At 39.9% G+C, this 22,151-nt stretch overlaps 1 protein-coding gene across 9 annotated transcripts in view; it reads right to left on the reverse strand.

Annotated features, from left to right (window-relative positions):
• The window catches only part of LOC114047370 (whirlin-like), a 134,603-nt gene extending 113,196 nt beyond the window's left edge, over nucleotides 1-21,407 (reverse strand). For 5 of the 9 annotated variants that reach the window (XM_027868196.1, XM_027868198.1, XM_027868197.1 and 2 more), the window contains exon 1: nucleotides 20,232-21,406. In XM_027868196.1, coding sequence (XP_027723997.1) covers nucleotides 20,232-20,981 — 750 coding nt within the window. In that variant the 5' untranslated portion in view covers nucleotides 20,982-21,406. Of the gene's footprint in view, nucleotides 1-20,231 lie in introns of all 9 variants that reach the window. The other 4 variants (XM_027868195.1, XM_027868194.1, XM_027868192.1 and 1 more) reach the window with 1 other exon arrangement.
• Between the last annotated feature and the right edge of the window lie 744 nt (nucleotides 21,408-22,151).

Raw genomic sequence — 22,151 nt, forward strand, 5'->3', positions numbered from 1 at the left:
ATAGAGAACTAAGTCAAATTTATAAAAATAGGAGCCATTCCCCAATTGATAAATGATCAAAGGATACAACAGGCAGTTTTCAGAGGAAGAAATCAACGTTATCAATGGTCACATAAAAATGCTCTAATACGCTAATAAATTAGAGAAATGCAAATTAAAACAACTCTGAGGTACCATCTCACACATATCAGATTGGCTAAGATGACAGGAAACGAAAATGGTAAATGCTGGATGAGATGTGGGAAAATAGGAACACTAACGCACTGTTGGTGGAGTTGTGAACTGGTCCAACCATTCTGATGAACAATTTGGAACCACATTCAAAGGGCTATAAAACTGTGCATACCCTTAGACCCAGTAATACCACTACTAGGTCTACTAACAGATCAAAGGAAAAAGAGAAGGAGAAGGGCTCATGTACAAAAAAGTATTTACAGCAGGTATTTTGTGGTGGTAAAGAATTAGAAACTGAGGGTTATGTCCCACAACTAGAAAATGGATGAACAAGTTACGGTATATTAATCTCATGGAATACTAGTGTGCTATAAGAAATGATGAAGGGGGTGGGTTAGGAAAAACCAGGGAAAACTTATATGAATTGTTACAAAATGAAAAGAGCAGAACCAGAAGAACAATATATGTAGTAACAGCAATATTGTAACGATAATCAACTTTGAAAGACTTAGCAACTCTGATCAATACAATAATCCATAACTCCAAAGGGCTCATGACATAAAATGCTTAACACTTCCAGATGGAGAATTGATGGACTCACAGTAAAGACTGAAGTACGTATTTTTTTCTCTCTATTTTTCAGAACATGGCTAATGAGGAAATAGTTTTCATGACTTCAAATATGTAATGGGTATCACATTTCTTCCCCTCTCAATGGGTGGGTGAGGGGTAGAGGAAAGAAGAGAATCTGGAACTGAAAATAATAATAAAATTAGAAAAAAAATAAACATTGCAAAACATTATGAGGGAGGATAATGGAGGATTATCTGTAATCCTGTGATATAAAACAGTAAAAAGCAAGAGGTAAAACAAATCTACAGAAATATTGAAAAGAAACTCAAATGAGCCAAATCATCTCAAAAGCATTCAGAGATGTGGGCAACAAATAGAAAACATAATGAATCTTTCAATGTTTCTGTAATGATCTATTTTGTTATCAATGACAGAGGTACCAGCACATTTGATGCCTAACATATCAATCCTTGATATGCTATAAGAAGAAATAGAAATAGCATTAGTACAAAGTCAGAAACAGCAGCTGCAACAGACCAGTAGATGTCAAAGAGATGTCAGAATTTTGAAAGCATTGTGTAATCACTTCAGATAATATCTCATAAAGGAAAAGAAAACAAGATAATGGGAAAAAAAATCATAGGCAATAATAATATCCAAAAAATAATAGGAAAGGGGTTAACTATTTCTATGTAATTGGTTTTCTTCAAAATCTTAAATATTTTATATGTTTAAAAACATTATTCTAAGAAGGGATCCATATGATTCACCAGACTTCCAAAGGGGTCCATGAAACAAAAAAAGTTAAGAACCACTACAACAGAGGGAACATCAATAATGACTGACTCATTTGACTGCTTTCTCATTTTTTTCAAATCCTTGTGAGAATAATTTGCCCACATATTGATGGTTTCCTTTATGAAAATATGAGAAGGGAACCAGTCTTTTAAAAACATCTTTACAGTCACACAGTTTGCTGAGGGATGCAGAGAATATGAGATCCCACTGGGTTTCTTGTTTATTGATTACAAAAAAAAAATGACTTGTTAGAACAAAACATCCTTAAAAACTGTACTCCAAAAGGGAATCTCTTATGTTTACATTAAAATCTACAAAGATACCTTGATACATGCAAGCACAGGAATAACTCTGTTCAACAATCCTCTATTAATATTAAACAAAACATTTAAAAAAGATATATTCTTGCCAAAGGTGTTCACTATCACAAAGGATGGTTTACACAAGGTCCAAATGGAAGGAATCCCTATAGATGAAGTCCTCCAGATATTTCCATCTATGAATGATATTATACTGACTGCAACAAATCCCAGTACATTATCGGGTGGCCTAAAAGAGAACCATTATTATTTGAAAATCAGCCCATCAATTCACACAGGAAAACCTAAATGGATAAAAAAAAAAGTCTCAATAGAGAGGCCATTCCATTGAGTTTAGTACATCAATACATATATCCAGAAGAGACACTGCATATAGATAGACAAGGAGTTGTACCCAAGATTATATAGAAGAAGAGGAGTCAGATTCCCTATGGGAAACTACAATACTTTTAATAATACAGAATTTGTTTCCTGGTACAAAAAGCAAATCTTTTCAACTCCAGTGTTTTCATGGCAATGTGACATGGTTTCAAATCTCGGAATACTTAAAATCTCATAGGAATCAAACATAAAAGTCATCAAAAGGACAATAAATATATGAATAGGGGGCATGGGTAGGCTATAACATATGTCCAATGATTAAACTATAGTCAAGAGGTGGTATCCCATCTACTCATCAGCCAGGACCTACCTGGTACAAGAATCTTGCCAACTTCCCTGTGAGCACACATGTGCTCCCTTCCCTTCCCACCTCCTTGTTCTGAGAGTAATGATCACATTAATACTAACAGTAATAATACTGAAAAGGTATGACAATCTGTTTCCCCTTAATTCTACTCACAATCCCAAAGCCTGCCTCCACCAAAAGTACCTTCCTTGGTCAACTCTCTCCCTCTTTTCCCACATGTATTGAATTCCTCTATTAGAATGTAAGTTCCTGGAGGGCAAAGACTGACCTAATTTATATTTTTGTGCCCTCAACATAGAATTAGGCACATATTGGGTGCTCAATAAATGCTTATTGATTTATTATTTGATTGGTAAGGAATATAATTTTAGTTATATGAAAAAAATATGGGTCTATCATGTGGCAAGAGTGATAGATACTAGAAGGAGAGCCCAAGTATTCTCCTGGTACTCATGAAATGCAAAAACAAACAACTACGGCATCCTCTGCAGTGGATTGATGGAAGAACATGGACATAAATTGCTGATGATGAGTCTCTAATTGTGAGGGAATATCCATGTTGATGGGACCACAGATCCACTAATGTACAGAAGTAATTATACACATATGTTAAGAGGAGATTTTTCTTATGTAAAGTGCCCCTGAAGGAAATTCCAAAAGAATTCTCCAAATGGTTTGAAGTATGGAACTGGAGGGATGGGAGAATACAAGAATGATTGTTCCCAAGAAACACAAGGAGTTTGGATGACTGGGTATTCAAATTCTGAGTGTATTGACAATATTTGTATTCCCGTAGGAACATAGAAACAAATAAAGTCAGCACTTTTAGCAAAACAAACTCAAAATAGGAAGGTTCCAGATTACATGCTTCCTCTACTCCACCATACCCCAGCCCCTTATCAATCACACCTCAGCTCTTCCTTAGTTAGCCTGGCTTCCTATCATAATCCAGCTAGGTCTCTCCATCAATACCTCCCACTCAATCTCTTATTCTAGAGGGTTGGTCTAAAAGGCCTTTAAAGTCCCTTCTACCTCTAAACCTACAATCTTAGGAAATATCTATTAAACATATTAAAAAGCAGTGCACGAATTGCCTAAAATTAAAAACTTTTTACAAAAACAAAATTAATTCAGCTAAAATTATAAGAGAAGCAGGTAAATAGGAAAAAATCTTTACAGCAAGTTTCTATGACAACATTTATTTATAAGACATACAGGGAACTGATTCAAATTTATAGGAATAAGAACCATTCTCCAGTTGATAAATGGTCAAAGGATATTGAATAGATAGATTTGAGAGGGAGAAATCCAAGTTGACAATAGCATATGAAAAAATGTTCTAAATCACTCATTAGAGAAATGCAAATTATAACAACTCAGATTGACAGTTGACCAAAAAAAATCAGATTAGCAAAGATGACAAAAAAGGAAAATGGTAAGTGATAGAGGGGCTCTGGGAAAACAGGTACATTAATGTATTATTGGTAGAACTGTGAACTAATCCAGCCATTCTGGAAAGCAATTTAGAACTATGCTTCACCAAACTATTAACCTGTGCATTCCTTTTGACCCAATGATACTAGGTCCATCCCTGAAAAGGAATAAAGAAAGAGGAAAAGGATCCATATGTAAAAAGAGTAAAAGCTAGCATTTATATAGTACTTGACTATCCATATTGGTAACAGCGGTTTTGTTTTTCCTAGTTTCTCAGAGGGGGAAGGGGATGTGATAGAAAAGAGAGAAGACAGACCTTCATGAAAACAAAAACTAATTTTTTAAAAAAAGAAAACAAACAAAATTAAACATTTTTTTAAAAAGAAAGATTATAGTAAAATGCTAACGACACTGGTTCTTGAATCAGGAGACGTGGGTTCACATCCCATCTTGACACTTGGAACCTTTGAGACCTTCAGCAAGTTGCGTATCCCTGGGCCTTAGTTTTCTCCTCTGTGATATGAGGACCTCTGAGGTCCCTAAAAGGAACCTAGAATGGAGCTAGAAGCTAATAGGCCCTTAAATATATGATTGTCAATGATATTTTCTGTTTTCATTCGATCACAGATTGATCACTAGTGGGAACCTTGTAGATCATCCAGGGGAAGTGGTTTGTTTTTTTTTTTTTAATGTCACAGACCCTTTTGGCAGTCTGGAAGAGCCCACAGGCCCCTTCTTAAAATAATGTTTGTTGCCAACATTCATAACTTAAGGAAAGGCTAAATTTCAGTTAGAGCTGATAAAAATAGAGATGTCTTTTTTTCCCATCCAAGTTCACATATTCCCTGAAATCTATCTATGGTCCAAAAATTTCTGAGCTAGGTGAACCCCCTCATTTTCCAAATAAGTAAACTAAAATCCAAAAAGGCAATGACCATCTCAAGGTCCCATAAATAGTAAGGGCCAAGGACCAATTCAGGAATCAAACCTAGGTCTCTGGCCTCCAGGTGTCCAGATCCATCTATTCAGTTGATAAACATTTACTAAGCGCTTACGGTTTATTCACTGTGCTGGGCACTGGTGTTGTATGACATACAAACAAGTGTAATGCATGGTAGGAAGTCATTAAGGCAAAGGAAAGAGCTAGACAAAGTGCTTGGCGGAAAAGAAAATCTTGAGAAGAGAGGGGTATAAAATTGCCCCCCGAAAGAAAAAATTAAGAGAGGGCCACTGAATCATTTAAAAGAAAATGCACAGATCACTTCTAATCTTATCACGCTGGTGCTAACTCAAGTCTTGGAAATGTCAGCTACTCTCCCCTAGGACTGGAGGGCTGTAGGGGAGAGTACTAAATTCCTTCCAATGCCTTCCTTCATAGAAGGCATACATTGGACTACCAGCTCACTCCATTTTCAATGTGCAGCTCTGCCAGGTTTCAACTCCAAGAAACAAGATGCTCTTGGGACAGGACCCCCCCACCCCCCATCCCCCACCCCTTCCAGCTTCCTTTTGTGTGCTGTATTCCCTTTTTAGATTGTAAGCTCCTTGAGGGCAGAGACTGTCTTTCTTTTTCTAATTTGTATCCCCACCACCCAGTAGAGTACAGTACCTGGCACATAGAAGGTGCTTAATAAATGTTTATTGAAATGAATTAAAGAACAGAAAGAAGTTAAGAATGAAACACAGACAAAGCAGGACAGCTTGAAAAATTTATTACAAACCTTTTTAAAAAGCAAACTCTACTTGATACTTCAGATACTAAAATCTTTTTCCATTCTCCCATACACAAGAACACATGCATTTTGTTTGTGTTTAGTACAATATAGATTTTTTTTATTCTATAAAATAGAATTAAAGTATGTCTTAGTGGATAGAGCACTGGGCCTAGAATCAGAAAGACCCAAGTTCAAATCTGGCCTCAGACACTTACTAGCTATGTGATCCTAAGCCAGTCACTTAGCCCTGTTTGCCTCAGTTTCCTCATCTGTAAAATGTATTGGAAAAGGAAATGGCAAGCCACTCCAGTATCTTTGCCAAGAAAATTCCAAATGGGGTCATGAAGAATCAGATACAACTGAACAAAACCATGAATTACTAATTTTTTTAAAAAGAGCACTGAATATGGAGTGAGAGGTTCAAATCTTAGCTCTGCCTTTTACTACCTGTGTGACCTTTAACAAATCACCTAATTTCTCTGAGTTGCTGTTTCCTCATGTATAAAATGAGGGCATTGGACTGGATTATCTCTAAGGTCCCTTGTAGTACTAAAACTATCATCCAGCATCATGGCAACTGATGGGAAATGGAGAGTGAAGGGCAGGGAAGAGTCGGAAATGATATTGAGGGTTCAAGCCTGGATGACTGAGAGGATAGCATTGTCATTAACAGAAGGGATTCTTTATTTTGGTCATGACATAAAGTAGGTTCTTTAAAATGTGCAAATGTATTACAGACACCTGGGAAGTTTGGGGAAAAAAAAGATTTTAAAAAGAGACTTTAATTCTGTTCATTTAAACTCAGTTAAAATGGATTCCCACTCTAAAGAAGGATGCACTCAATCAGATACAAAAGGAAGCATCCATAGATTCCAAAGGAGATCCACTTGTTCCTGGAGATTGGAGAGGTAGAATGGTGTGTAAGCATTGGCTTCAAAGTCATGACACCTGAGTTCTGCTATTAACAAGCTATGACATTTTGGGGAAGGCCATCTCTTCTCTGAGGTTCAGTTATGTCATCTGCAAAATGAAGGGGCTGAATGACCTCTAAGAACACTTTCTGTTCTAACACTGTACATTCTAAGGTGTCTTACAGTGAGAACACAGTATATTTACAACATGGAATATGAGCAGCACAGGCTTCTGCCAACCACCCCTTTCCCTTTATGACCTTGCTGTTTTTCAAGAAGGTTCAATGAAGTCATTGTGTATAAACTCAATTTCACCAATCAATCAACAATAAGGAAAATTCCAAAGAAAACCTTTTTTTTTCCTCCTAGCTGTGAGAATCCAGATGCTCATCCAGGGGCCTGACATTTTTGAACAGTCATCCCCACTGCATTTTGTGACACTTTTAAACGTCTTTATGAATTAAAATTGGGTTTAATTGTGAAAGAAAATAGAGAATCAGAGAAAGGGGAAGAAATATAGGCCTCAGGGACTGTGTTATAAGAAGCCTGCAATAAATGCAAATGACCACCAATACAGTGACCACCATTATGAAAAATGACTCGAAAAGACACATGACAGGGCAGGTTCCAAAATGATATTGATTCCTGCTTAATGCAATTCCTTAATTATCCACCAAGCTAGGCTTTTAGTCTTTTACTATTTAAGTTAATCACTTTTAAAAGTTTTTTCTTGCTTCCTTTTTTTTAAAGGAATAACTAGATCCAATAAGTCACAAATATAATAGCTTGTAGCTACTCCTGGATGGATTTGCAATGCAGTCTTTTATTTTCTGGGATCAATGTCTGTGACATATTCCATCCTTCAGGAGGATCTGTTTATGTCAATAACATTTTCTGTGTCCACTAAGTAAAGACATTAATGGAATTCCCTGTACTCATTACCAATTGCCAACCCTTCCCTCCCTTACTACTTCCCTTCAATCTTCAGGGAAAGATGAATGGCCTTCCCTTAATTGGGAATTCGCAGGGGTAAAGTTAGAGATCAAAACTCTATACCAACAAATCAATTGTTTGTTATAAGCCAAGCCCACAAATCAGACCAATGTAAAATTATTAAAATCAAAAACAAAAACAAACAAAAAACATCCCTAACCCAATATATCAGTAAGAAGGTACTGACTTCTGTAATAAAATGCTATCAATAAAATACCATCTGTTTGGCCACAACATACAGATGCCATTATTTTCCTATGTTTACCATGAACAGAAAAATACTTTTAAAAAAAATACACTTATTTAGTTGTAGAGCTCAAAATCACCATCATCTTTTAAGTTCTAAAAGTGATGTCTTTTGTTATTCACATCCTAATCATTTCCTTATAATACTGTCCCAATACTAGAACCTACTGTTGTAATAAAAACAGTTATAGTAAAACTAACCAACTCAGTGACTGCATCTGAAAATATAGGCAATATTCTGTTAACGGCTATTCCCTAAAAAGCCCATGCTCTTTGGATTGCATTTCAGTCTTCTCTGATTTTCCCCAATGTATTTGTCTAGCCATATTTCCTACTACCCCCTGTCATTTACCATATACTCCAGACAAAAAGTGTCTATTCCCCATATTCATAACCTGTTGAGTTCAATGTGTTGATAGACTAGCCACACGGAGATGCCCAGTAAGCAGTCAGAAATGTGGGACTAGATCTGGAGAGAAGGCAAGGCTAGGGCCAAATTTAGGAGTCACATGCAAAGAGCTGACAGCTGATGCCTGGAATTAGTTGACCTAGGTTGCCAAGAGAGGGAGACAAAGAGAAGATAAGGAGAAGTGAGAAAGAGAAAGAGAGACAGAGAGAGAAAGAGAGACAGAGACAGAGAGAGACAGAGACAGAAAGAGAGAGTAGAGACAGGACAAAGTAAATGAAAACTTCTTGGAAAAGGGTATCATAAAGGAGTTAATTAAGCTAAGAGGTTAGAGATAAAGAGGGTGGGACAGAAGATTTTGAACCACTAACTTATCTAAGTAGGGAAAGGAAGGGAGAAAGGAGAGAGAGAAAGATATATATATCTGATGGATAAGGGAGAGGCAGTGCAAAAGAGTTCTGAAAGACAGAAAACCAGTTTTGTACAATGTCTTATAGAATCACAGAATCTTAGCAATGGAAGGGAATTTAGTGGTCATATGGTCCAATTCTTTCACTTTATAAATAAGAAAACTGAGGTCTTGAGAAGCTTTGACTTGCCAGGTCATGAAACGAATCAGCGATACATCTAGGATGAGCTCTTTTGATGCTCAATCCAGAATTCTTTCCACACTCACCATACTGTCTTTCTGCTGTAAGTCTTCAAAAAAGAAACACATTCACTTTTCTCTCCCAGAAACTTGGCATCAATTTACTTCCCTCTCTTCCTTTTCCCTCACCCACTCTCCCTGATCTCAAAAGTATTGAACACAGATGTGGAATCTCCCAAGCTATAAAAACTACCACATATCTTTTTCAGCCCCATATATTCTGAAGAACACTGGGCAAAAATGACTCGGAACCAGGAAGAATGAAGAAAATTTCCTCTTTCTGTCTAACAAAAGAACCACCACCATCAACAACAAAATGACATGCCTATTTTCTGGTTTGTGGAAGGTCTTGGAAATATTCCTTCAGGGACATCCTTAGTGACAACCTGGTTTTCCCCATATAATAGAAAGTAGACTGAAAGGAAGTCAGGAGATCTGAGTTCCCAGCTTGGTTCTTCCACAAATAGCCTGTGTGACTCTAGGCAAGCCAGACTCATATCTAGGCTTCAGGTTTCCATCTGTAAAATGGAGAGTTTGCATTAAATGATCAAAGAAGACAAGAAAAGATCCTGGAGAAAAGGGAACGATAAAAGGCCAATGAATTTGTCAATTAGGACATTTCTAGTCAATACTGATACAGTAATTAAGGAACCTCTAGGTGGCACTGCTGAAGCAAAACAAGTGTGGACTATTCAAGATGTCTGATGGATGAAGAGAAGGAAAAAAATAGGAAAGTAGTTCAAGGGAGTAGTAGAGTTTTAGGTACTTTTTTTAAGGATACATATGCGAGGTAGAGTAGAATAGTCCATAGAAAACCAGCCTCAGTGCCAAGATCTGTGTTCGAGTCCTACTTCTGACACGTACTGGATGCAAGACTCTAAATTGCAGAGAAGATGATGACCTGCATTTGAGAAGGAGTTTCCTTACCCAAGAGTTCCCAATTTCAATGAAATTGAAGGTCCAGTCTTTATCCTTCAATAAAGAAGACCAAAGCATGTATGTAGGCAGTCAGGAAGGAACCACTGAAAAGGGAAAGACTGAAGGAAGAGGGGCAAGGCTGGTTGATTGATAGAATAAGATCTCTCTTCCCTGGGTCTGAAATGTCCTCTCTTGTGTTCCTCACAACCTATTGAATTCTTTGAATCCTGTTGAATTCTTTCCCATCTTTTAGAGCCCAACTCAAATGCTTCTCCAAGGATCCTTCCCTGATCCCCTGCTGGTGATGACTTTGCCCTTTAGACCTCGAATAAACCTTGGTTTTATAACTCTTTAATGCACTTAGCTGTTATCATTGTGTATCTGTATTAGCATCCTATTCCTCTACCAGATTGCAAGTTTCTGGAGGCCAAGGGCTGTGGCTTATTAGATTTTTAGATCCCCTTCAGTCCCCAGTATAGTCCCTATGTACCCAAGAGGCATTTAAAAAAACTTTTTTTCTTTGGATGTGGACAGTATGACGGACTAGAGGGAGGAACTAGCAGTGGTAAGGAAGAGAAGCATTTATTCCTCAGAGATAAAGAGAGAAGGAGGAGAAAATGAAGAATACAGAGTTTTGAATTGTGGAGGAGCAAAGTTGAGAAGGGCTCACATTGGATAGCTTTTATCTTGATTAAGCGGGCATCGTGATCACCTTATACAAAAGGAATGGGAGCAGAGGCAGATGGAGGTTTGAGGTAAGTAAAAAAGGGTCTCAAACAGTCACTGTGGGAAATGAGACTGGGAGTCAATCAGATGAATAAAAATGCAGGTGATGCTGACTCAACATGCACCAAAGGATTGCCCATTGTCTGTTCTTGGTATTATGAATCCTGCTACATTTGATGAAACCTACAAGTACCTAAAACGGCAAGGAAAAAATAGATCTGTATCTTTTTGAGGGTTGTATTGCTTTCCAGCTTGTTTTAAGCTATGAGAAGCAAATTTTCATCTGTTACACAGAAGCTCTTAGTGGAGAGCTCTAGCATCATTTCAGTGAAATAAATTAAAAGTTGGGGTTTTTTGGTTCTATTTTTAAGCTGCACAGTTACTAATGGCCCCAAATTATCATTTAACCTCTCAAAGCCACTTAAAGGAAGTTAAAGTGCCTCATTACATAGTTCCTTGGAAGCATCCTGATGTAGTAAAGCTAGAGGGACAGGGGTGGGAGAATGCTCTTTCCCAGGGAAACAGACAGTCAACATTTTTGGTTTTTATTGCTGTCACTTCACTGTCTCTATTTTTTTGCCTCATATCAATAAATTAAAAGGGGAAAAACTCAAAAAAATAATATTTGAGGTTCAATTGATCCACAAGATTTTATGATTACAATGAGGAAAAAACAGCCAAAGATAGGCTGACTTGCCCAATGGATCCATTCATACCTGTACTGACCTGGGCACTAGGGAGAGTTGAATAGTCATCCAAATAAGTGAGGATCTTCATCATTTCAATCTGGTCTAAAGGTTTTTATTTTTACCCCTAAACATCTGTTTTGCTTTGGTCTGGGGTTGGTTGGTTGGTGAAGACACAGCCTAAGGCTTTCAAGGCTAATACTGCCCTAAACCAGGTGCTCCTTCTGACTTAGGTTTTTCTGTTGGTAGCATGACTGTTCATCCAGTTTACAATGTTTGGAATCTTGATGGTATCTTTGGCTTGTCATACCCATCTCTCATAGCCAATCAATTACCAAGTCTTGTCAATACCACCTCCTCAATATATCTGGCATCTGTGTCCTCATCTCTTCGCTAGGGCAGATACTCATTACCACTCTTCAGGATTATCGAAAGGACTCCTAATGAGTCTTTTTACCTCAGCTCTCTCCTCCAAAATGCTTTATGTTGTCACCAGAATAATCATTCTTAGTCTGATCATATCTCTCCTCTCCACAAAAAAAATCTTCATTAGCTCCCTACTGCCAACCAAATAAGGTTCCACTATCTCTACTTGGATGTAAGGCCCTCTATCATTTGGGGCAGTCCTGTACTTAGCTCACATTACCCCCCTCTATACATTCCATGTTCCAGCCAAACTAGACCAATCTGTTCCCAGAATATACCCTGCACTTTTAGGCTTCTGCTCACACTGTTCCCTGAGCCTAGAAAGTCCCTTTCTCTGCCTCTGTTAAATTTCTACCTAACCTTTAAAGCTCAAACACTATCATCTCTCCAAACACTATTCTGACCCCTGTCATCTTGCCCCAGTAACAACCTCCTCCTTTGGACCTAACATAGTACTTTGTTTTGTACCTCCTAAATGCTCTGATATTATTCTGTATTATAATTATCTCAGTGTGTGATTTGTCCTTGTACTAGACTGTAAGCTGTGTGAAGGGAAGGACCATGATTTTCCTAATAGGTATCTTTCCTAATGTCCACTATAGTGTTCTATATACTATTTGTTATATATACATATATGTGAGTGTGTGTATATATTAGCAGCAACTTCTCATCTCTAAATACTAAGCAAATACATCAGCCTGCAGTAAATAAAACCCGAGGGGCTGTGTCTGTGCAATTCTAGAAGAGTACCTAGATGAAAATAGAAAAGCTTGGGCAGTCATCCATATGTTTTGTCTAAATGACACCAAACATTGGTGTGCATGTGTGGGTGTGTGTATAGTACATTAAACACATATTTATATTATATATATATGTATATTATACACAGCTATATATGTATATATACTACATATTATATGTGTATGTATATATGTATATGTGTGTGTGTACGTGGGGCACCTAGGTGGCGAAGTGGATAGAGCACCAGGCATGAAGTTAGGAAGATCTGAGTTCAAAAATCTGAATTCACATATTTCTTAGCTGTGTGATTTAGTCACTTAACCCTACTTGTCTGTTTCCTCATCTGTAAAATGGGGATAATAATAACACCTCCCTCAAAAAGCTGTTGTGAGAATCAAATAAGATAATAATTGTAAAGCACTTAGCACAGTGCCTGGTACATAGTAAGCTCTATGCAAATGTTAGTAGTAGTATCATTATTATTATTATCAGTAAAAATAATAATTAACCTCTCAGCCTCAGTTTCCTCATCTGTAAAAATGGGGATGATAACAATAGCCCAAACCTTCCAGGGCTGTTATGAGGATCAAAAGAGACAAAATATGTGAAGAGTTTTTTCAACCTTAAAGTGATATTTAAATGCTAGTGATTAAGTCAATAATAATTATTATTAAGACCAATATACAACTTTGGTCTTGAATAAAACAGTGGTCTCATAGGTTTCAGGTTATTTTGACCCTAGTAAAGTGATTAATCTCAAACCTGTGATCTTGCCCTAGCATAGCAATGGAGGGGAGTGGTGAGAGCTCTCTGGCTATGTCTCTGTAATGCCAAAACATGCAGAAGTAAAAGTGAGAAATCCAATTGTCTTATGGGCTTTTTCTACAAAGTGTCAAGCATCTGGATCCTTGGCAATGACCAGATGTTTGATGTCATTTAAATAAAACATCTGGATGACCACCCAGGCCTTTCTATTTTAATTCAGGTGCTCTTCTAGCATTGCACAGACATAGTCTCTCAGGTTTTGTTTACTGCAGGCTGATGTATTTGCTTAGTATTCAGAGCTGAGGCATTGCTGTTAATACACACACTCAGGGTATTGGGGAAAAAAAATAGCTCCAGAATGGACTGCCAGTTGAAGCACAACCTCGACCAATTTAGCATTAAGAACACTGTAATTCTCAACAGGGGAAGCGAGGAGGATGGGGCTGAAAAATCAATCAGCTTAAATATGTTTTTTCAATATAGAAGGAAAAGTTTAAACTTGGGAGTTATTTGCTTTGCTTGAGAGTAGACTTTGAAACGTCTTCCATGCTTTGTATAGAAAATGCACTTCACCTAAAATTGGATCTTTTATTGTTTCCAAATGCAGAAATGATTCTATATTGGAATCTTGGAGACAGAAGAGTTACTGAAATAGGCCTACTTACTTCTGGAAGCATGATTCGGGTTTTAAGAGCTAAGGGACAAAGGAAACGAATAGGATGATCTTAACCACAAGAATTGCTTGCATTCAATTGTCTTTATTTAAAAAGAGCTCTTCTGTAAAGGCATTGTCAGCAATGGTGTTGGGGGGTAGGAATATTGTATTAAAAAAAAGGGTACCCACCATCATAAGAGCAGTTCACTTTCCTAAAGCACTTTACCTTTTAAATGCACTTTATATATATTCTTATTTGAACTGTCAAATACCTCTGTCAGATAAGTAATGCAAGTATTATTATTCCCATTTCACAGATGAGAAAACTGAAGATCAGAGCAGAGATCAAGGTCACATGGCTAGTAAGTGGAAGTGGCAGAAGTTAGATGATTTTGGTTCAAGTCTACTACACCTCACAGTCATTCATTAGTGTGGTAGGATGACCCCTTTGGAACAAGAAGAGGCCTCAGGGACCCAATCCGCTCATTTTATAGATTCAGAAATGATGCCCAAATAACTTGTCCAATGTCACCCAGAGCCTAATTGTCAGAACCAAGATTTGCACTCAAGAGCTCTGCCTCCAAATCCAGGAATGTTTTCAATGTTCCATGCCATAAAATGTTGCACGATGAGGTACAGAATGATACATGCATTTTTTTTACATAAAAAATGAGGGGGGAATTTGAAGGTTAGTCAAAAAAGAAAAATGTCACAGAAGCATTTTTAATGCACATAAGAGAACAGAAAGATGTTCAGGAAGAAAGAAACAAGCAAGATGCTTTGAAAATGCTATGTTGAATTTATTATGTACTTTTTTTTAAAGCAAGCTATATGTAATAAAGATTCATGGTTTTACATATAATCCTCTTTCTTGTTCTATTTTGTATATGAAAATGGGTTTTTCTTAGTATTTATGAAGTACAGAATGTATTTTTAAATTTTATTTATTTTATTCTGAACTTAAGAAATAAAAAAGCATTAAAAAAAATTAAACCATTCCATGATAACAGACAACCTTCTAGCCATGCTGGGTATAATTTATAAAGAGCAAGTGATGAGGTGGTTTTCTGTGGAAAACTGGGCACACATCACCTTCAGGCTCTACATTCCATGGTTCCCGAGACAATCAGTCTCTTCCATTCTATATCATTTCAATATAGCGAAGTCGAAAGACAAACATTCCTGTCTCTTGGTACTGCTCATCCTGGCCAATAAGAATTGTTAGAAATGGAATGTAAAATGATCCTTATTCCATCCTGACACCCTTTGAGCTTGCCAAACTGCCAAAATTAAAATGTCTTCAGTACAGAAAAGCCAACAAGGAACCCAAAGGGCAAAGCAGGCTGTTTGTGTTTAAATTCAGGGTAACATGAGGTTTTTGTCTGGAAAACAAGATACAGTTAGAAAAGATTTTTGTTTTAGCCTACAGCTAACTAGAGGTAGAAACAAACGCAGTCTCTGCTAATCACATTCCTACTGTCCTTGTGGTGACTTGCCCTGAGCCTCCTAGGGAAGAAAGATGGATTGCTCCCTCCTGGGTTGTAAATGAATCTTTCTGGAAACAGAGCTATATAGCAAAAGCCCTTAAGCCTGTTTCAATAAACAGTCCTTATAAGAAGATGATCATTAATCCTTTGGCAATGTGCACACACTCTCTAGGTGTGTTCATGGGTGTAGCCTCACATTGTATACACTTGAATACGTAATACTCCCTGGCCAACAACAGTTGGCTACACATATACTTTGTCTAACTCCATGGTTGATAGCATTTAATTCTGTGGGATACAAAAAAAAAAATGACAAAAAAAAATGACTGGAGGTTAAAAGATCTGATTCATTGAACTTTCTATTCATATGATGCATTTATGGTAGCTAACAACCAGCAGTGGACTGGACCATGGTTGGGGTAGGAAAATGTGAGTGACTTGAAAACACAAAGCATCTATGACTAGAATTATTCTAAATTTTTTAAATGTTTAAATGAATGAGTTTCCTGCTTTGATTCTAAGCAATCCCTAAAAGAAGCAGAGATATAAAGTCTAAAATAATAAAAGTGTTTTTGTTGCAAAAATATCAGTCCTTCCCTCCACCCCCCCAAAAAAAGTGTCTTTCTTTTCCATTCTAAGCATGTCTCTGATTAGGACCCAAAAGAATGAAAAGATAATTAGTTAAAAGAATATTTAATCTTCACAGCATAGGCTGATAAAGAAGTACAATTTAAAAAAAAACCCATTGGCAACCGATCTATGTGTGCATATATGTGTATTTGTATACATACACATACATACATATATATGTGTGTATGTATATATGTATGTGTGTATAGATAGATAGGGATTGATCGTTTCATTAAAGAAACTGACCCTAGAAATGTCTAAAATCGCCGTTGTCTTGGATGTGGTACAACAGGAAATAAACACAATAAAAATTTATTAGTAACAACCTTTCAATATTGTCCTTAATACTCAAGAATCATCCAGTCCCTGAGCTAAGTCCCTTGGAAGTTCTTGGGTGCAAATAAAAATGTTCCATACTGTTTCCAAATTGAATAAGGGAAAAAGACCAGTGGGGAAACTGCATTTCACAGGCTGAGGAGGAAGATTTGGTAATAATTTGTAACGGTCTCAGATAACCCAGTACTACAAATTGGCAGCTGACAGATTTGTAATTCAGAAAGGGCTAGACCAAATAGAATGACATATTAATATGCACTGATTGCTCCCTGGGATATTATAGGAGGTGAAAGGAAGGGGCTGTAGTAACCCTAATTAAAATAAAAGGGAATGTAACTTTCACTTATAAAACCATTCACACTACAATGGGCCTGTGGGATTTCTTGGTGGTTTAGCTGCAGCAGTAATGAAGTCATTTAATTTTAATTTGGATGAAACACATATAGCAGAACACCTGGAAACACTGGTTGTTGATGCACACAGAACCACAAGGCTCACAGACCAATGGACATGAATGTTTGCTTGTAAGCTTTCATAATTCTACCTTCGGAGCCAGAATCCTACTTTTGTTTTAAACTTCATTTGCTCAAAAATATCACCATTGCTGATGTTTGGGGTCAGAGAAGAAGAATAAATTTCCAGATGGTACAGTATGGAGCCCATTAATTTATGTCATCATTTCCTGATTTAGTGTGAGGTTGTCTGAGTGCCAAGATACCCTTCTCAGAATATCACGTCTTCAGACAACTTTCTTTTGGGTAGGCTACAGTTTTATCTTAAAGGCAGAGCAAAGAAAAGAAAAAAATAAATCCCAGCAGATTAGACTCAGCATGTCAGAGAGACTGAGAGGAAGAGAAATGGGAGGAAAGAAAGCTGGCATTTGTGGTGGTTGTTATCATTCGCTCAAGAGAGTTTCATCAAAACCAAGCCAAAATATTTGGGGGGAAGTTGTAAATAAGAGGCTTGCACTGATATCTGGATCTGTGATTGGCTTTCCAAGGAGAGACGCTGTGCACCTCTCAATGGAACTGTACATTCATCACCAACATCCTGCCTCTGGGTGGTGATCAATGCTTGTTTCATCAGTTAAAGAGGAAAACACCTTGTCACATGCAATCCCCACTTTGCAAAAATGTTGGTGGGTTTGGGGAGAAGAGGGGCTTGTGAGGGGAGTAAGAGTCTGGCACATCGCATTTAGGGTGTGACCTGACTTCTGAAACTTGATTTTTCTTGTGGATATTGATCCTTCTAAGAGCTTGGAGCATTCACCCCTCGCCTCCAAATAAGACACATGCAACAGATTTTAATATCAAAAATACATTTTTGAGAATAAGCCTTCTTATTTGTGATGAAAGGAAGAGAAACAGAATTCAAAATATCTTAGCAGATTTTTCCTACCAGTTTTACGAGATTAGGGAAAAGTGGGAAAATGACACCTCATTTTAGGCACAGCAGATGAAAGCCTAAGACATAACATTTTACAAATGAGAAAGCAGTTGATTTTGGACACCTTTAGACTAAAGCTCATGCCAAGAACTTTAGGCTTCCCTTGGGGGTAGAGCTAGGGGACATCTTGTTCTTGAATCCATTATATTTTGCTGTTGGAGGGAAATAGTCCCTTAAATCTCCATCTACTTTCATTTAACATAGAGAAAATCCTAATCTCATAGAAAAGAATAAATAGTTCCCTATTTAAAGGACGTAGTTAAATGTCTCAGTTTGGGGAAATGAGAGTCGACTGTGCCTACGTTTCTTAGAACTGAAGACACCAATGGCATTAAGACTAAAAGTCAGTATGTTTTAAGTGAAAGGATTAACATATTCGGAATCTGAAGACCTGGATTCATGTCCTACTTTTTAGCTATATGACCTTGGGCAAGTCACTTCCCTTCTCTAGGCTTCAAGGTAAAATGAGGCAATGGGACTAGATGATCTCAAAAGCCCCTTCTAGCCCTGACATTTTATTGACTCCACGATAGACACTGAAGCTTCATTCTCACTGAAAACAGACCTTTATCCTATGTTGGATGTGTTCTGTACTAGATTTCTTCAGGGTTTTCAAAATGTTAACAGTGATCCAGAAGGCTATTCATTTTGCTTTTTTGCATTTTAAGTGCTTCAAAGGTAACTTTCTGGTGAAGTAATAGGACTGTGTAGACTAAAAGGGAAGAAGAAAGATTCATTGTGTCCAAATGACCATTCCAGTCTAGCATGAGAATTCAAGTTAGAGAATACTGAGGTGCAGACCACAGCAGCTCAGGAAAGGTAGCCCTTCTACACAGTGAATTTACAACCTGGCTCATCCCTAATGATAACCATGAAACTTCTGTTCAAATAAAGTACCTGCTCATTGCCAAAAAAAAAAGCTTTGAAACTTCAGGAGGCTGCCTCCGTGATTTTAAATTTTGCTTTCCAAGTGCCAATGGTAAATAAACTTTGCTAAAGGGCTGGCACTATGTCAAGTTTCCATCTCTATTTATGTTGTCCCAAGCTCTGGGTTCCTAATGGCAACACTCTTAGCCCAAAAAGGCTCTTGCCAAGGATCCTAAGATTTTCATCTAACTAGGTAGTATTCTTCTTCATTGTACTATTGAAAAATGAGAACCCAAAACTAAATTTGACATAGCACACAATTCTAATTGTGGATCTAGTGTTTCTATTGCTTCTTTTTTTCAACCCTCTAAAAGATTGGAAATTTCCTGCTTCGCACCTCTGTAGTGAGGAAATCGCCTGATAGTCTTTAAGCTGCTAGTAAAATTGCATCCAAATGTATAAATCACCATTTAGATCACACATCATCATAGAATACATTTATCATCTGTGAACTACACACCTTTAAAAGGGTAAGGTTAATGGACCATCTCTTTATAAATATATGATGTGCTGAATAAAGGGTAAAGGTGAACTGATGGGAAGGGAAAAGGGAAGGGAGGAGGGAGGAAGAGGAAAAAAAGCTGCAATAGTACCCAAAAGAAGTTTTGCTCAATCTACCCACTTGGGGTTCCTATCACTAGTGTGGCATGGTCAACACACCAGTTCCTTCTAGGAGTTAAAAAGACATTCCCATTCTGGGTTCAAATGCTGACTCTTCCACTTACTACACATGATGTTGGTGAATTCATTAAACCTCTGGGCCTCAGCTTCTTCTCCTGTAACAACAGTGAGTTGGACTAGAGTCCCTTTCAGCTCTAAATCCTTTGAACTCCTATGAAATTTAATGCAGAGATGCTCCCCAAGTTTGGGGGGGGGGAGGTGGGAGGAGGGGAGAAGAGAGAAGAACAGGAATTGTTAACTACAGTGGAAAGAACTCTGCACGAGACTGAGGAGGCCAGCTCTGCCACTTATCCTGGGACCTCCTAATAGTTACTTCTCTTCTCAAGGCCTCACTTTCCCCTTCTGTAAAATTACTGGAGTTGGACTAGAAGATCTCTCCCAGATCTAATATCATATGTTCTACATTCTAAGTCTGTGATTCTACTGTGGGGATTCTGCATCTAATTCACTGCAGACTAGAAACCTGTCTTGGAACGAGGGGGTCACGGAACACTGAGCATAGCACAGGAAGTAGAAAGAGCAGGTGTCTATTCTCCTTGTCAGTTTCCCAAGAATCCAAGCCTGGGGCTGCACTGCCCACGACTATTCCACAGAGGATCTTGGAAGCAGTAGCAGTATATGGGTGGTGAGTTGTAAGTGGTGTAGGCAAGCAGGCAGACTTCAGAAAACTGCTCTCCCCACTAAACAGTGCGACGACAAACTCGCTATTACAGCTGTGGTGGACGTCACTAGGATGGAAGTTTCTTTCCATACACTCTACCAGACACTAAAAAGCTCACCAGACAACTTTCTGCTAGGGAAGGGCTAATCCCTGTTATCCCCCTACCCCCAAACTAGCAGGTAATTTTAAGTCAACATTTCGTTCCTGCATCCAAGGCTGCCTGTCCCTCTTCCACCTACCTTGACTGCCTCAGCATGGGTCACTCGGCCCAAAGACTTGTCGTTTACTCTCAGGATCTGGTCGCCCACCCTTAGCCCTTCTTTCTCCGCCAGGGAGCCAGGTTCCACCAGGGACACGTAAATTCCCACGCCGTGCTCGGAGCCACCTCGGATGCTGAAGCCGAGACCCTCGTTGGTCTTGCTTCTCCTAAGACTCACAAGCCGGATCTCCCCGCGCAGTTCCTCCGGGGGCGTCCCCTCTGGGCCAGAACCGAAGTCCACTTGGGACGGTCGGCTGGACAGTGACTGGGGCTGCGGGAGCCAGTAGGCGGCTGGAGGAGGAGAGGCAGCGGCCGCACCGTCCAGCAGCCCCGGTCCAGCCCCGTTGGCGCCCCCAGGGGCCGATGCGATGTGGGATTTGAGATAGGGCCCCTCGGACGTGTACTGGTCGAAGAGCAGCTGGTCGGAGCGCGGGATGACCAGGCGCAGCATAGGCAGCAGCTGCCGCTTGTCCGGGCTGTCAAGCAGCAGGCGCAGGGTCCGCACCAGGTCGTAGACGTTCCTCCGCGAGTGGTAAGCATTCAGGCAATGAGTGAACTGCTCCCGCTCCGCATCGCTCAGCAGCAAGTTAAGTGCATGGTGCAGCTTGCGCACGTTGCCCGACAGCAACCGGAGCCCGCTGCCAGCCGAGCCAGCCGCCGCCCCTGCCGCCGAGCCCAAAGAGCCGGTGGAGGACGAGGTCACCGACAGGCGGTCCAGCTGGGTGCTCATCTCCCGAACTCGGGTTCGCTCTGACGCGGGGAGCCCTGGCGGCTGGATGGGGCTGGAGGCTGGGGATTTTGCAGCGCTGGACCTCCTTCCCCACCTCCAAGTCAGACCATTCCCGGGCTCCCCCAGCCAGGCCACTTCTTGTCCCTGGCCTGGGGGACCCCACCCCCTCAATCGGGGGCTCTACTCCCGAAGCCCCGGGCAAAGCAGCCTGGGCGAGTCCCGGGTTGTCAAACAAAGATCTCGGGGCATGTCCGGAGCCCAGGACCGTTCCCTGCGAAAGGTCCCCCGAAATGCAATATTGGGGAAAAGTGGAGGGCGGGATCCCCACCTTCAAAATGCAATGGGAGAACGGCGCCCGAAGTACCCTGGAGCTGTCCCACGAGCAGGAGAAGCTGCTCCGAGGCCGCTCTGGCCCTCGTCGCCTCCCCAGGTCGGCAGCGGGGCACTTTTGCTAACTGTTGAGCTCTCCGCCCCCAGAGCTCCAGCGCCAGCCTCTGCTTCCAGCTTGTTCCGACGTCTCAGCCCTCCCCCCGCCCCCTGCCCTCCCCTCCCCTCCCCCCGCCCCCTGCCCTCCCCTCCCCCCACAACCTCCCCCTCCCGCGGAATCTTCAGGAAATGACGTTCCTCCTAGCGCCCTTCAGTTGCCAGGAGACAGGGTGATACAGTCCAGCCCCGGGAAAGGGGAGGGAAGGGGAAGGGGCGTAGGGAAGGAGGAGCGCTAGACCCTGGTTCCCGGGATGCGCTCGAGGCCGGTGTGCGGCTTCGCCCCCGTCCAAGTTCTTGTGTTCTGACTGCTCCCCTACTCCTCACCCTCTATCCCATTCGGGAAGACGCAGGGAAAAGCTTCAGGGTTTGGGGTTAGGTTAAGATGCACAACTTCTCTTACCATAATCCAGAAAATTCAAGAGAAAAAAAAATAGAAGCATATCTTTTTCAAAGAAATCGAGGCACAGCTGTTGGGCTTCCTTTGTCTCCCTGAATTGTCTGGATAATTGCCTGAGTTCTCCTCTAGCTTGGCCACAGCAGGCCCAGTTTAAATTAGTGTCTAGTGGACACTGCTGTTGTTTTTAATAACCAGTTAAGCCGGCTTTAGGCATCTGCTTTATAGCAGCTGGTCACCAGCAATTAATAGCGGCCGTCTTTCTCTCTTCCTCTCAATTGCTGTTGAAC

Source organism: Vombatus ursinus, unplaced genomic scaffold (genome assembly GCF_900497805.2).
Source record: "Vombatus ursinus unplaced genomic scaffold, bare-nosed wombat genome assembly UNPS02014786.1, whole genome shotgun sequence".
NCBI lineage: Eukaryota > Metazoa > Chordata > Mammalia > Diprotodontia > Vombatidae > Vombatus > Vombatus ursinus.